This window comes from Mastigoproctus giganteus, chromosome 6 (assembly GCF_048544385.1).
Source record: "Mastigoproctus giganteus isolate SK-2022 chromosome 6, ASM4854438v1, whole genome shotgun sequence".
Taxonomy (NCBI): domain Eukaryota; kingdom Metazoa; phylum Arthropoda; class Arachnida; order Uropygi; family Thelyphonidae; genus Mastigoproctus; species Mastigoproctus giganteus.
In genome coordinates this window covers 65,594,517-65,610,453 of record NC_143580.1, presented here as the reverse complement: position 1 = coordinate 65,610,453, position 15,937 = coordinate 65,594,517, and the positions used below count along the sequence as shown (strand labels likewise).

General features: G+C 33.8%; 1 protein-coding gene across 1 annotated transcript in view; it reads left to right on the top strand.

Moving 5' to 3' along the window:
- Nucleotides 1-15,937, top strand: part of LOC150084372 (hemicentin-1-like) — a 77,602-nt gene that overhangs the window by 41,713 nt on the left and 19,952 nt on the right. The window contains exons 11-13 of the mRNA XM_090376206.1: nt 7,694-7,975; nt 9,693-9,812; nt 9,908-10,078. Coding sequence (XP_090232332.1) covers nt 7,694-7,975; nt 9,693-9,812; nt 9,908-10,078 — 573 coding nt within the window. The remainder of the gene's footprint in view (nt 1-7,693; nt 7,976-9,692; nt 9,813-9,907; nt 10,079-15,937) is intronic.

Sequence of the window (15,937 nt, the reverse complement as noted above, 5' to 3'; positions counted from 1 at the left end):
TATCATAGTTTACCATGGTGAAGTTGGACAAGTGTTCAGGAGCCAGCCGCCCTCCATAAGAAAATATCTATATCCACATGACAAAAATGTGGCACAGGTGTGCCACATTGATGTCTGTATTGCGAATATAAATTCTTCTTAGCAGGTATCCATGCAGCCGATCACTGGTTGTGCAAGTGCATAAACTGTGGTGCCGATTATGTTGAAAATTATTTTATAATGGCTGTAAGTGTATTATTTTATCCCTACATCTATAAATGAATCGATATAGCAGTCGTATGTACCTCATCTTCCAAACAGCCAGGGTAAATAAATATTAATTGGCTTCTTTCTCTTATTTATTGAATATATTAGCAGATTCAGTTATATAATGAAGTATTAAATATAATTATCGTACTTTATAAGCTGGATGAATAAAAGCACGTCAAGCTTTACAGACTTTATACTTAACGAATCAGGAAAATGCTTCTGAAATGCTTAAAAGCTTTAGAGTAACTTTCTTGACAATTTTCAACAAACTCAACTGTTTTAATCTACAATTTTGGATGTTTTATTTTTAATTAAATTCTTAAAAAAATATCACGCTGTATTTTTTTTGTAATAAACCTGTACTATACGTATTACACATTCAATAACAAAGCTGTACAATATGCTCCTTAAAATTTTGCTTTTATTTGTTTATTGCCTCTGGTACAATATACAACGTTCAGTTTGCAAAAATAAACGCTGATTTGATATTCTATACTAAAAACTTCCCATAAGGTGTTTCATTTATTCTAGTTTCACTAGCATGATTACGAATCAATCACTTAAAATGTTTGAACCTTGCGTAAATTTTCTGTTAAGATATGAAAATTCTCATGAAAAATATTTAGCAATAAATCTCAAGGTTTTTAATTAAATATTTCTCTGAGGTTCTGTGAAATAGGTTGAAATGTTATTTTGTACCATAACCAAAGTTAAAACGAAATAGAATGTTATTTTTGATTTTTGATGTTTAATATTTGTCAACTGCTTACAAAATAATGTGTGATGTTGTAAACTGCAATAATAAATATATTTTTAACATTCTAGTATTCTTTCTTTGATTCCTGGTATCACTATGAGTGGAACTTGATGAATCTTTATTAAAATTATTAAATAATTTTCATTGTAAATTCATACTATAATATAAGTATTTCAATGTATATCATACTTTTCATCTGAATTGGAATTCAGTGAGGCCCCGAGTGCCAAGCGATTTTCTTACTGCGACAATAGAGTGCTCTCTAAAGTGTTATAGCTTTGTTTCTTTCTAGAGTGTTTATTCTTTTGGTTACTCGAAGTGGTTCTGCACTTTAGAGATCAAAAGTAAGAATCAAGAAAGGAAATCCACGTTTCTTTTCTTAGTCTTTATATTTATTACTAACAAACTCTACTAATTTAAACAAACGCTTGGTCACTGGTGGCACTGCTCCTGCCTCCACGTGGCGGGGCCAGTAACCTGGGGGATAAGACAACCCCCCAGGGCTAAAAGGAGAAGAGATGGAAACAAGTGATTTTCCACGCTTAGAGCCGAAGAGCTCTCAACTAAATGACACACACGACACTGACCATGACTTCTCTATCTCAAAGAGAATGAAGAAAGACACTGGCAGACAGGAATTACCAGCCTTCCTGATTATACATTCTCTGTCAACGCAACCTGTCGGCAAGCTCTCCCCTTCATCATTTAGAGATGCCTCGAACATGCTGCAGGTTCACCAAAAATGGTAAAACGTCTTCAATCCGGAGATTTGTTAATAGAGACCACCAATTCTAGACACTCTGAGCTACCACTACGTCTGACATCCTTGAGTGGAATCACAGTTCAAATCACACCACATGCCACCCTCAATTCATCAAAGGGAGTGATCACTGAATGGGATTTATTGAACGTCCTAAAGACGAAATAGTTCAAGAACTTAAAGACCTTCCCGTTGTCAAGCAGTGGATAATTTGCAGAAATCAGATCCTGTAGAGGCAAAGAAATCTCATTTATCAAGCATGGACACAAATGACGTAACCAACAAGGATCTTCTTTAAATACATGCAGATGGCGATATGGAAGAAAGCAATGACTCAGAACGCCCTAATTTTTCATGAAAAGAAAAAAAATCAAAACTCGAAAGATGTAAACAAGCCATCCACAAAACACAAACAGACTCAACTCCCACCCACAGAACTAAATAATAGAACAAATCATACAGTGGAATTGCAGAGGTTTTCGCAGCAGTATTGACGATATCTATGAATTAATTCACCATTTCAAACCCAATGCTATGTGCCTACAAGAAACGAATTTAACACCAAAAATCTCCGTTTCAGTCAAATATTATACTATCTTCAGAAAAAATCGATTTGAAACTAACAGCCCTCATGGAGAAGTAGCTGTACTTGTGGAATCACGAATCCCTTCCAGGCATATTCCTTTGAAAACACCATTAGAAGTTCTTGCTACACATATAGTTATCGGTATCACATTGACAGTGGTCTCGATATATCTTCCGCCAAACCATCCATGCACATTTCAGGATCTGGAAAACCTTATTTCGCAATTACCATCTCCAATCTGTCTATTAGGCGATTTTAATGGACATCATCCATTGTGGGGTTCACTGGTCTCAGATGGACGTGGTGAACTTATTGAAATGCTACTTGATACAGAGAATCTCACACTGTTGAACACTGTCTTACCCACCTGCATCCATTTTCCTACTGGGTCAAGCACTGCTATCGATCTCTCAATCTGCTCTCCGATCCTGTTCCCAACTATAGAGTGGACAGTACACGACAATCCTCTAAACAGCGATCATTTTCCGCTGATTTGTAGCATTCAAACCACCCATTCCAAACAAAACACAAACAAAAACTCAATGGACATTTTCCAAAGAAAACTGGACAAAATTTACCAATCATGTATCTTTTGATGAGGATATCATTACGTCTTCTGTTATTGATGCTGCCACCGAATATATTACAAAGCAGATACTAACAGCTGCAACAGCCGCCATCCCACAGTCTCGAATAAGAAACCATCGGCATACCAATCACTGGTGGAATGGTGATTGCAATAAAGCAAAAAAGGAAAAAAATGCAGCATGGAATACCTTCCGCAAATATCCCACCACTGCCAACCTTATTAACTTCAAGAGACTGAGAGCCAAAGCTCGTTTCATCCGGCGAAAGACCAAAAAGATTTATGGGTAAAATTCGCCTCATCAATCAACAAAGACATTGATACCCGAATAATCTGGGAGAAAATAAAGAAGCTAAGTGGAAAATATCATGTATCACCTTCTCGTATTATTAACTGGAATGGGAAGGAGATCCCCTCTCCTGGAGAGATTGCCAGTGCCTTAGGAACGGTGTTCTGTGAATTATCTGCCTCAAGCGCATATCAACAGTCTTTCCAAAAATTTAAAGCCGAAACTGAGAAAAGGAAAGTGAACTTCAAAGCTACATGCCATTTACCCTATAACCAACCATTAACAATATCTGAACTGAAAGAAGCTGCATGTACCTCAAGAAACAGTACTCCTGGCCCTGACAGCATTTACTATATAATGCTTCAACATCTCAATCAAAAATCACTATCTTTATTGCTTAAACTTTACAATCGGATATTCTCAGAACATATATTCCCGAGTTTCTGGCAACATTTTTATATAATAGCTATACCGAAACCTGTAAAAGATCACTCGATTACACAGAACTATAGACCAATTTCTCTTACCAGCTGCTTGAGTAAGACTTTGAAAAAATGGTTCACCTTCGTCTCACATGGTATCTTGAATCCCGAAACATAATCAGTAATAGTCAGTTTGGTTTTCGAAAGAATAGATCTTCCTTAGACCTTATGACAAAAGCTGAATCAATCATAAGGAATGCATTCATTAGAAATCAACATCTCATCATGATATGCCTTGATATAGAGAAGGTTTTGATACCACATGGCGATACGGCAGCCTAAGAGATCTCCATTCTATTCATATGAGAGGCCATTTACCAAATTTTATTCAAAGCTTTCTTCGACGCAGATCTTTCCAAATTAAGTACCGGCAGGTTTTATCTCAAACATATATACCAGAAGGAGTCACACAGGGCTCTGTTCTTAGTGCCACTCTGTCTCTGTTCGCACTACGAATAAACAATATCACAAACTGCATTCCAAACACCGTTGACTCGTATCTCTATGCGGATGACCTTACCATATCCTGCGAATTCCAGAATATGAACTATATCGAGAGGCATCTACAAATATCTGTAAACAACATTAAATTATGGATGGCACAAAATGGATACAGACTGTCAAGCCACAAATCTACAGCCATACATTTCTGCATAAAGCACAGAAAGTATCCTGAACCTGAGTTGCACTTGGCCAATCACCCTCTACCAATCGTGAACAGTATTCGCCTCCTAGGGCTAATTTTTGAAAAGAAATTAAATTTCCAGGAGCACATAAATTATCTAAGAACCACTTGCGCAAAGAAAATGGATATACTCCGGGTAATCTCCAGTACATCTTGGGGTGCACATCACTATACCCTGCTCCACTTATATAAGTCCCTAATTAGATCTCGGCTAGACTACGGAGCACCTGTTTATGACTCAGTCAGGGAAAGCACCTAAGCGCGTCTTGTGCCCATCTAACATTCGTCTCTTAGGATAGCCCTAGATGCATACGTAACATCACCAGTTCAAAGTCTTTACGTTGAGGCTCACGAACCTGCAGAAGAAAAATGTTGCTAGTGAATTACTCAGCTAAAATTAAAAGCCTGCCTACTCATCCTGTTTGGCCACTCCTGCATGATCCTCAGTGGAAAACCCACTACAGAAATAAACCCAGAACAATTCAGCCTGCTGGTATCAGACTGCAGATTCTAGCAGAATGTTGGAACATGCAATTTGATAATATCCTCAGAGAATCAAATGAGCCAGATCCCCCGTGGACTACCTTCACACTTTCTTCTCATGAATATCTTGAGCAATGGGGTAAAAGTTCCATAGCAAAGATTAACATCCAACAACTACATTATGCTCATACACAAAAGTTCCCCGAATTCACCAAGATCTATACTGAAGGTTCAAAGTCTGACAATCAAGTGGGTGCAGCTGCTGTCTTCCCTAATTCAACTATCTCGTTTTCACGTCCAGTCGAATGTAGCAGTTATACCGCTGAGCTTCATGCCATTATGCTTGCTTTGAAAAATATCTCACTGCTGTCAATAAATAAAAGTATAATATAATACTGATTCACAAAGTGCTATTTTAGCTTTAAAAGGCATTTCCTCAACTAACAGTCCTTCATTAAAACTCATTGGACATAAGCTGATGCAGCTTCATGAGCATCAACAAACTGTTATCTTTTCTTGGATCCCTGGCCACATTGGTATTCCAGGAAATGAATGTGCAGATGATGCTGCAAAGCATCCTTCCAATATAGCCTCAACAAATGATCTAGTCCCATATCCTGATTATAGACACAAAATACAGAGAACATGCATGGAACAATGGACACTTCTGTGGAAAATGCAAACAAATAACAAGCTATTTCAAAAAAACCTGAACCACAATTATGGACTTCTAGCCTTCGTAAAAATAGAAAAGAAGAAGTAATCTTAGCCAGAATCCGAATAGGTCCCACTCACCTCACCCATTTCTATCTGCTTACAGGGAATGGTCCTCTCAGTGTGCAAACTGTTCGCAACCACTTACAGTAAAACACATACTTCTCGAATGTAACTTGTTTAACAACGCTCGACGAATGGCTTTAAGTTTCATCTCAGATCTGCAACAACCTCTGTCTCTCAATAGCATTATAGGTAAAGAAGCAAATCTCTCTGAATTATTTCTCTATTTAAAACAAATTCAAATGTATGATCGTTTCTAACTGCTGTACAAGAAGTTCCTGTATGTAAAGTCAATTGATTTGGGAGGTGCAATATGGGCTAAGTTGCCCTTGCACCAGAAAACACCACAACAACAAAAACAGCATTGCATAACAGCTATCTGAACAGCGATCACTAGCCAGTAATATCTTTCCTAGCAAACCAGCTGTCATGCCAACCTCATGGAGATCTCCAGTGATAGACACAGAGGATTATAGAAAGATATTAATTAAAGCGATTCCAGCCAACCTATGGCAACTTCGCTGGATTATAGAAAGATAGCAAGACTAGGTGAAGGCGCTATCTGTTGTGAAATATTCAACTTAACAACAGCGAAGGCTAGTCACTGGCCAGTTAATTCAGACAGCAGATCAAAACAACGACACAGATCCTGACAAAACCAACCAACTTAAAAATAAGTTGTTTCGAAGTATCAAGCGGAATCTTGAGCAATGACCTTCAAGCTTCAGTCCAATTCGACAACAGGAGGTAATATTACTCGTCTGCGAATAGGTCACACATCAATATTACTCATGGTTATCATTTAAGAGGGGAGATTAACCTTCAGTGTTATCACTGTAATACAGTGCTTTCAGTGAAACATATCCTTGTGGAATGCGCAAAATTTGCAATAGAACGACAGAATCTCTTCAGCCACAACAGAAGATCCTCTAACGCTTACTTCACTTTTGAGCAATAAAAGAAATGTCTCAAAGATTTCTACCTTTCTCAAAGTGATCAATGTATACCACCTCCTTTAGCTAGTCAAACCAGTTTTCTGACTCACGATCTGTGAAGAAATAGCATACATATTATCATATGTATGGCGCACTATGGCCATAGATGCCGATGCGCCTAAAAATCCCCAAACATACATACGAATTCAGTGAAAACCTCTTCATCCTTTGTAATATGATATATTTTAGCGTGTTTTGTAATAGTTATTTATGATAAAAAATACAAGTCAATTCAAATTTATAACTGGAGAATGTTTCACTGTCATTATTACGTTGATTTATTTAAATATGTTATTTCTATCTGTTATTTAAATTTTCCTTTTTTACTTCATTTTCTAATTCTTGTTTGTAAGTGCACATTTAAAATGTACTAATCACAGAGGGCGTTGCGGGACACAAGTTATGAGTAGCGTTCTTTCTAGTAGCCATTAGTGATTACAATTTTCTCTCAGAAATGCTATTGTAATCGCTGTGCATTATATGAATTTAGTAACGGTTTGTAATAATCTTTAGTGCATTTATAATCTTTAGAGCAAATATCCAAAGAACAGTGGAATTCATAGATTACTTGCTCGTGTCATCTTTTTGTCTGTAAGCGTTCAAGGCTAGTCTCTTATGGTGCCATGATTGCTGCTTTAGTGATTTCACTGCATTTCCTATCAGTAAATGGTAAGTAACATTTTAAAAAAAATTTCGTCTTCTGAACATTAATATGTCTAAGTAATCATGTAACAAAATCACACCTTGCCAAATATAATCGTAATTGTTGTATTACGATTGTCCAAGTTTGATGGTAAATAGTTTCTTTTTTCTACAATTGAAAATGCTATAAAACCTGAATGTAAAGCATATTTGCAAAATCTATGATTTACTGTCATGAATATTTAAAAGCCATAGAACTGCTAATATTTAGAAATCTCATTTTGCGCTTTGCACTTATTGTTATTGATTAATAGGATCAACCTCTATAAATTAATCAACTTCTTTAAATTACAATCAGACTGAAAACGAGGAAAGAAATATACTCAGTTTGTCTTTCTTTAGCTGTCCTGAAGATAAGACCATTTTCTTTTGCGAACACTGCAACAGTAGGTGAAAGAGTATCTACTATATGTTCCACAACTTCAGCTGGAGATGGTCTAGAATTTCGGTGGTTAAAAGATGGTAAAGATATATCCTTAAATGATCATATCAAAGTTCACTCGTATTCTGGAGTGTCAACTATCATTATTGACCCATTATCAGAAGAGGATACGGGCAATTACACATGCGTTGTGGGGTCCTCTGGAGAACTGGATAGCTACACGGTTCTTTTAGATATTCTCAGTGAGTATGCTGCATTCTGCTTATTTTGTATAATAAATACATATAAATTTATTAAAGGCACCTGGGCGTAATACAACGCTGCAAACTTTATAAATCAGATGATCTTATGATTGAAGAATATGTATATTAACAATACTGAATTTCGTTGATTTATTTAGATACAAAAAAGAAACATGCATTGTTAATTATAATTTTTAAAAAGTTACTATTTATTATGATAATATTATGGCAGCGTTATATTTCCAACAGCATAAAATTTTCTGTGCATTTTTTCCCTAAAAGCTTTGATTGAACATTTTAATTGAGATATTGTTATTGAGATATCAAATGATAACTCAAAATAATCCTTTGAACACAATATAAAAAAACATATTTAATATTCAGTTACTTGAGGCAAAAATATAAAAATAAGTCTAAGATTACATACCGCTAAGAAATTAAAATTTTTTGTGTTTTGACATACCTGCGATGCGCCCAATGTGCAATATGTAAACGAATCTTTCACGTTTTTTTTGTAGTTTATATAGTTAAACTACATTTTGTCAAAAAAAGTTAGCTTTAAGCTTTTGGGTAACTGCTCCTCTCTGTCGGCTATTCTAAAATCTCTATGATTAGTTCCTTAGTTCCTTAAAATCAGTATCGCCCTTAGGCAGTAACGATATTGATTTTAATATTTGAAAGGTATGAAAAAAGAAATGCTTGGAACCAGTGTCCATCAATATCTGAGGACAGTCTATCATTCTAGATATTTTCTCTTTGGATAGCCCTGCTTTTTGAAGCGCAAGATTATAATCAGAATATAAGTTACCATAGTTCTTGTCTTCAAGACTACATATTAAGTTTTTCTAATTGGATAACCCATAAAGTGTCAACATATTCCAGAAGCAGCCTAACAGTAAATGTTTATATATTTATTACTACACAGTAATCACTGATGATATTTTTAAGGAGTCCTTATGTGCTGTGATGTAATGACTAGATCGTAGATATTAAGATAATTAAGATAAGTAGTAATTAAGTTAAGCTATATCTACGATCTACACAGTAATCATTAAAATTCCTTGTATATCTTTTAATTAATCATAATAAACAAAAGATATAAACCTTCATTGATGCTAATTCAGTGTGCATTTTATAATCAGCATTCTCGTAAAACTAAACTCCCAGCAATTTGACAGAAAAATCGATAGTTATTACTGCAAAAGCACTGTGATGGAAATTAATTTCATTTTTTCCCTCTAATCACAGTAAATTTAATAGCAAAATATTAACTCATTTTCCCCCTTCCTTCCAAATATAATAACTTATATAAATCAAATTATTCTTGTATCACTAATTTCATTAAACAGATACTAAAGGGAAAAAATAGCTATCTGTCTGTATATATTTGAAAAACTTGGTGAATTCCTAATGAGAATTATTCTAATATCATTTGAAAACTATTACCCTTTAAACTTATGCAATGAAATAATCCAGTTTATGGATTTTAACTACATTTGTCCTAGTAGTAGTTAAAATATGATAATAGCAACGATATTTTAATCTCTAAATATAATCGAATTTCTTAAATCTGCAAAATATCAAAATATATTCCATATCTGAGAAATCCCACAGTGACCCATGGGGAATGAGTTAAATTTCTAAACAGCCTGATGACTAAATAAATACAATGAGATAAAATTTTAAATATATATGGAATGAAATGATTTTTTTCCAGTACCACCTTCCTGGGTTGCAGTTCCTGCTGATAGAGATGTCTTAGTTGGTGAGGTGGTCTCAGTTCCTTGCCAAGCCCATGGAAAACCTGTTCCGTCAGTGACCTGGAAGAAATTACTCGGTAAGAGACTGTTTTTAAAATTATTTAGATAACTTATTAAAGTGGATTCGTAAATGAAATATTCATTGTGAGTGTATTATATATTATCTCTCCAGGAGAGAAGGAAGAAAGTGTTAAGTCTTCTCACAAACAAAGAATAATATTAACTTCTAACAATTCACTAATCATTACATCCTCCACAAAAGAAGATGAAGGCACTTATCTGTGTGAAGCAGCCAATGGAGTTGGACAAAATTTGATCAAAACTGCAGTGATAAAAGTAATTGGTGAGTTGATATACAGTTTTACTTAGTTTTGTTACTGTATTCTCATTTGTTTAAAGCCATTGTTCTGCATTACATTTGATTGCATAATTCTTATTTATCAAGCAGATATCCTCGTTTTTTTAATTATTAGTATAGTTTATAAAGCAAATTATTTTTAATTTCTATCAGTTGGAACAATTATTTTCAATTCAGACATTTTTCAGATATGAAGATCATTAGATTATTGAACATAATTTTAAACAGTGTTCATTTATTATTTCCCAGTTGTAATTTTTTTCGAAATATAGAAAATATGCCTCTTATACTGTATATCTTTAAATATTATAGAATCTAAAATTTAGTCTTTGAATAAAAATTACAATTAAATGTTACAGAATTATGATTTCTCTTTCTTACAAACATTTTCTAAAGGAATTTTAACATAAATACAGTATTACTGCATTTTTATGAATATATATTTTTTCACGAATTTTTATATCTATAGAATATGCATATTTATGTATGTGCATAATGTTTTGATATTGTCAGATTTATTAATATATTTTGAATATTTTGGATATATACACGATAAACTTTTCCAATTTAGAATTTAAGAATAAAAGTCATTTTTTATAGTTAGTGTTGTTTTCGATGTTTTTAAAATCTGTTAAAATTCTGTATACGACAATATCTTACTAATTAAGGAATATTTTCTAAAAATGTCATTAAAGTAGATTAATTCATGAAGCATTTCTGTTGTGTGGCGCTGTAGTCGATAATTTGTTTGCTATTGTTTCCATAGCTAGAAGTCGCCATTAGATGTTCAAACTATTACTTTGTTGATCATGTTAAAGAGATCGCATGGAATAAGTATCTAAATCTGTAATAAAAACGGTGCTCTTATTCTTGTATGTTTTTTCTCTGAATTGGTGTACAAAGGGTCTATTAAATTAAATGATTCACTGAATTTGTCACATTTCTGAAGGAGTAACCTTATCGTCATAAGCGTAGGACAGATTTTTTGTAGAATGGAATCACCTACTCTGCTGCACTTACTTAGTTTTCTGCTTTGGGTGGTACAAGTAATCCTTTCTGGAGAAAATGAAGGTGAGTAATAATGTTTGAATAAAACATATATATTTATATAAATGTGGTTAATTACTGTGTATTATTGTGCTTGTATATTAATTCAAGTATTATTCAATTTTTGAATTAATATACAATTATACTGTATATTAATATTAGTATCTGCTAATACATCAAAGGTTTATATACCCAAATATTTTTCACTCTAAATATCAGTTAAATACCAAATAACTTAGAATGAATTCTGTGCAGAAAACTTTAACTTAAATTATAAACGTCTCACATTTATAGTTTAGATTCTAATGAATATTAGCAAGAAATAATAACTACGTATTCATATAACTGCACTAATTTTTTTCTATTCTGGCAACTCAATGGTAGAAAATGGTCATAAAACCACCATTTTGTCATATTGAATTTGTCACGTTTTTGCTGGTATTACCTTATTGCTCATATATTATCGGCCAGTCTGGTACTCCAATTTTTAAACTTCGTTGTTACTAGTACTTTAAAATATACCTTTATGATAAATAATCTAATTTTAGTGACAAATTTAATGAAAATATAGGACATAATTTGTAAATAAATTAGTGTATAAAATATTCACAGCCTTTAACTTAATAAACTGCAGTCATACTATTTCATATTTTTAACAAATATTGCAGTACTGGAAATGCATTATCTTATTGAAATTGCACTCTTTCGAAGTTTATTTCTGATGAAAAAAAAAAAGAAATAAATATTTTAGCCATTAAAGTAATTTTATATTTTTTCTGCTCTATGTTACTAAAAAAGCTTAATTTATTAGTTTTTATAAAATGTCTGATAATGAATTCTTTGCTTTTTTAAACTATCGACACAGTGGAAAGCAAGTGGTACCCTTTAGGACAATAACCGTCGTATTACTGATTATTAAGCGAACTTTTAAAGTATCTGCTCAAAGAATATCTCCAGGACAAATCAAGTATACATAAAGTATCACTGTCATTAAGGATAATTTAACAATCAGAAAATGGTAATAGAGGAACTACTTTTCTGTATACCTGATAAATTCTTATTGGACAAAAGCCTCGTATTAGGTAGGCCAGTTAACCCCAATACATCATAACATCACCTTAAAACATCACCACTAAAGAATATTAAAGGTAATTTTTTGTGTTGTAACAGTATATGATTATTTAAAGGCTGTTCTTGACAAAAGTCGTCCTACCTTCCTTGTTACGGCATTCTATTTCAAGTTTTTGGTCCACCAAGGTTGTTGCTTTTTTTCACAAATATTTACTAACTTTGAGAGTCCGTTTATTTTAGTTGGTTCCAGCCTATTTTAAAAGGTACTTAATTCTTGAGCTTGCAGAATGCTGAAAAGTTCATCGCTCCTAAAATAGGAAGTACACTCATTAGACCATAGATCTCTAACTCATAAATTGGGTCTGTAGTCCAATTAAAGTTATGTTTGTGGTTTAAATGGTTGTGCTTGCGAAAAAATGTAGTTCTTGGCCAATTGATTGTGCCTCCAAAAATTATATTTCTTGGCCTGTTGGATAGAATCAAGGACAGTGTCTCCTAGAAAAAGAAGTTATTTCTTTTGTGATTGCGATAGTAGCAACGATTTCAACCAATTCGCTGTTTTCCTCATCCACAGCACTTCTACGTATGGATGGAGCTAATTTCTAATAATTTCCATATGAACAGGTTAGAAGTACTTAAATCTCGTTTGACCAATTTGATTGGATACTACGATGTGATCACAAAGGAATTGGATGCAAAAAATAATTTTCATATCATATACTGTACTTGGATTTCAGAAATGATTTCAGAAATGATTTTGATACTGTTGCACATAAAAGACTGCTGTACAAATATGAGCAGTGTGGTATTGAGGGAAAATTGCTCCTATGGATAAAGGGATGGTTCGGTGGGAGAAGATAGAGAGTGGTAATAAATGAACATTGCTCTTCGTGGACTAATGTTATTAGTGGAGTCCTCCAGTGTTCAGTATTGGGCCCTGTTGTTTTCTGTATTTATCAATGATATCAGGTTAAATGTCCAAAGTTTCAGATCATACAAAGGTTGCCAGGGTGCTTAATGACAGTAATCACAGTGTGGTTCTGCAAGAGGATATATTAGGCAGATGGGCTGAGAAATGACAATTGAAGTTTAACATTAACAAATGCAAAGTACTGCATATGGGTAGCAGTAACCCCAGAGTAAAGTACCAACTGTGTTTTACTGCACTCAGCGTAATGGAAAATGAAAAAGACCTGGAGGTAGTTGTGCAGTCAGGTATGAAAAGTTCTCTGAGCAAGGCAGACAGGGTGCCAGAACAACTCATGGGGGTTTGTCAATGATATACAGGAATTTTTCTAGCAGTGGTAAGGAGATTATTGTCCTATTGTATAAAGCAATGGTCTGGCCACATCTTGAGTAATGCATACAGGTCTGGAGACCTCATTTTAGGAAGGTTATGGATTGCTGCAACAAGTACAGAGATGGGCAACGAGATTGGTGAGTGGAACAAAAGGGATGCTTTTACCAAGAACAGCTGCAATTCCTAAGGACTGAAGCCGTTCTTAGAAACTGCAGCGTCTGGAGACTGAGCACCTGTGAAGTGATATGATTGAGGTGTTTACTGCTTTTAATGGATTAAGCAATCTCAGTGCTGATGGAATTCTTGCTCTTGCTCAGACAACATACATGAAAGGGCAGTTTATCTCACAGGTGTTCAATACGAATTTGGTCAGGCGAATTTGGGGACCAATCAAGATGGGTGATCAGCTGTCGCACAATGACCTGCCGTTGAGCCGTACAACGCGCTGCGCCCTTCGCTTACCAAAAACATCCACCTTAGTTTGTCCATTACAGTTCTCTTGGCGAGAGGAGGTTTGACCTGGACGACACCATCCTTTGTACACCTTAATCACAATGGACCCTGTGTATCCGCCAAGATGTGCCGTTTCTGATATGGAAACGCCGTAGCACGAGCTCCCACAATTATGCCATTTTAAAACTCCGTGATAGTGGTTTTCATCACAAAAATCCATCGGTAAATGTTCAATACACGTCATTAACGAAGTAAACTAATTTCTGTTCATATGCTTTAATTCTTTTATAGAACACATATATGTTATTTAACAGTCAAATAAACAGAGGGCGCTCCAGACGCGTTACTCGGTGATATCAGTTGTTTTGAACGAATCGGAGTTTATGATACGTATGTTCTGTGCATTTATGTAAACCTAATTATTTAGTTACTGATCATTATTAAGTTGAATTTGTTGATATCCATGAATTCTATCCACTAACAATTTGGAATTCTCTATACTGTCTTCCATCAAAGATTTCCTGTTTTGTATTGAAACATGCCTGCCTATTTTGGGTTTGTAATGGCGACTCTTGTAGCGTTCTGTGAGGCCAGTAAAGGAGAAAGCAATGGTGAGTAATTTGATGACTTGTTATAAACCATCTACAATATTCAGCAAGCTTATAACATCTTTTTGTAGTCCGGTTTTTAAAGTTCTTTATACATTTTTATTATTTTGTAGAAATATCTGTTTGGTTAAAAAAGGCCTTGTCTTTTTTTTTTTTTTTCTTCATTGTTCATTGTGTAGAATATAATGTTCTGTGCATATTTGTTTGTAAAATATCAGTACATATAATGTTGATAGATAACACAAATGCATCTTATCTAAATTTGCAATAAACGAAGGATGCGCCTCACATTCATGATTTAAAGAATTAAGAGACACAGTGTCTTAGTAATTTGAAATGTCGATATAAAAAGACAAAAGTAAAAACATGATCATTATTTGAAATATTCTCAATATTTACAGTTCTATATTAATATATTTAAGCAAGTTTATGTACATCGACAACTATATATGTATATTCCGACATATTTCAAATTTTTAATTGGATGCAGTTTATTCGGGGGAAAAACAAGCCTTACAAATTTGTTTGCAGGATCCAAATTTGAAGAATTTAAGATTCTTATGCCTAACCCAGTGATCCCTAACCTATAACCTGCGGGTTAGCTAGTGACCCTTGAGAACATTGTTTTGATCAACTTTATAAATTAAGGTTTCTTTCTAAAAATCAAATCATGTAATAATACATTGCTGCAATAGTTTGCGAATTCATATGCATTGAATGATACTTTTATGTGAATTTTATTAGATAATTTAGCCCCACAAAATGAGTAAAATTTTTATTATAAACTAAATTCAAGTTGAATATCTACGTCAAATTAAATGTTTATTAAATGTCAATAACAAGTCTATTTAAGAGTATGTTTTTTTATAGATATAAGATTATTACAGGGCATATATGTATGTAATTTGTACAAATTAGATAATATCATAATATAAGGATTGTTGAATGTAGAGATAGAAATTTATCTGAATTTTAATAATGACCCATTTGCTGAAAACCAATGATCAAATTGACAAAAACTGATCAGCAATAAAAAGCGTTGACGGCCATTGGTCTGACCGATGATAATTTAAAGTGAATGTAAGTTAGTCTAAGCAAGTAGTGCAGATGTTACAGAAGGGCTGAATAGTAAGGTAATATAAAAATCAAATTCATTATGACCAGAATGATAAAGAAAAGGTACACATAATCACCTCTTATGGGTTTGCGTCCAATATTTTTTTGTAAATAAAAGAATAGTTTAAAGCTAGTAGATTCAAACGTGAACTGCAAGTTGTAATATCCTTTACATTACTGTATTCATGTAAAGGATATTGCAACATGCAGTTTAAGAAATTATATTTCATTCTATGTTTAATGTTTATA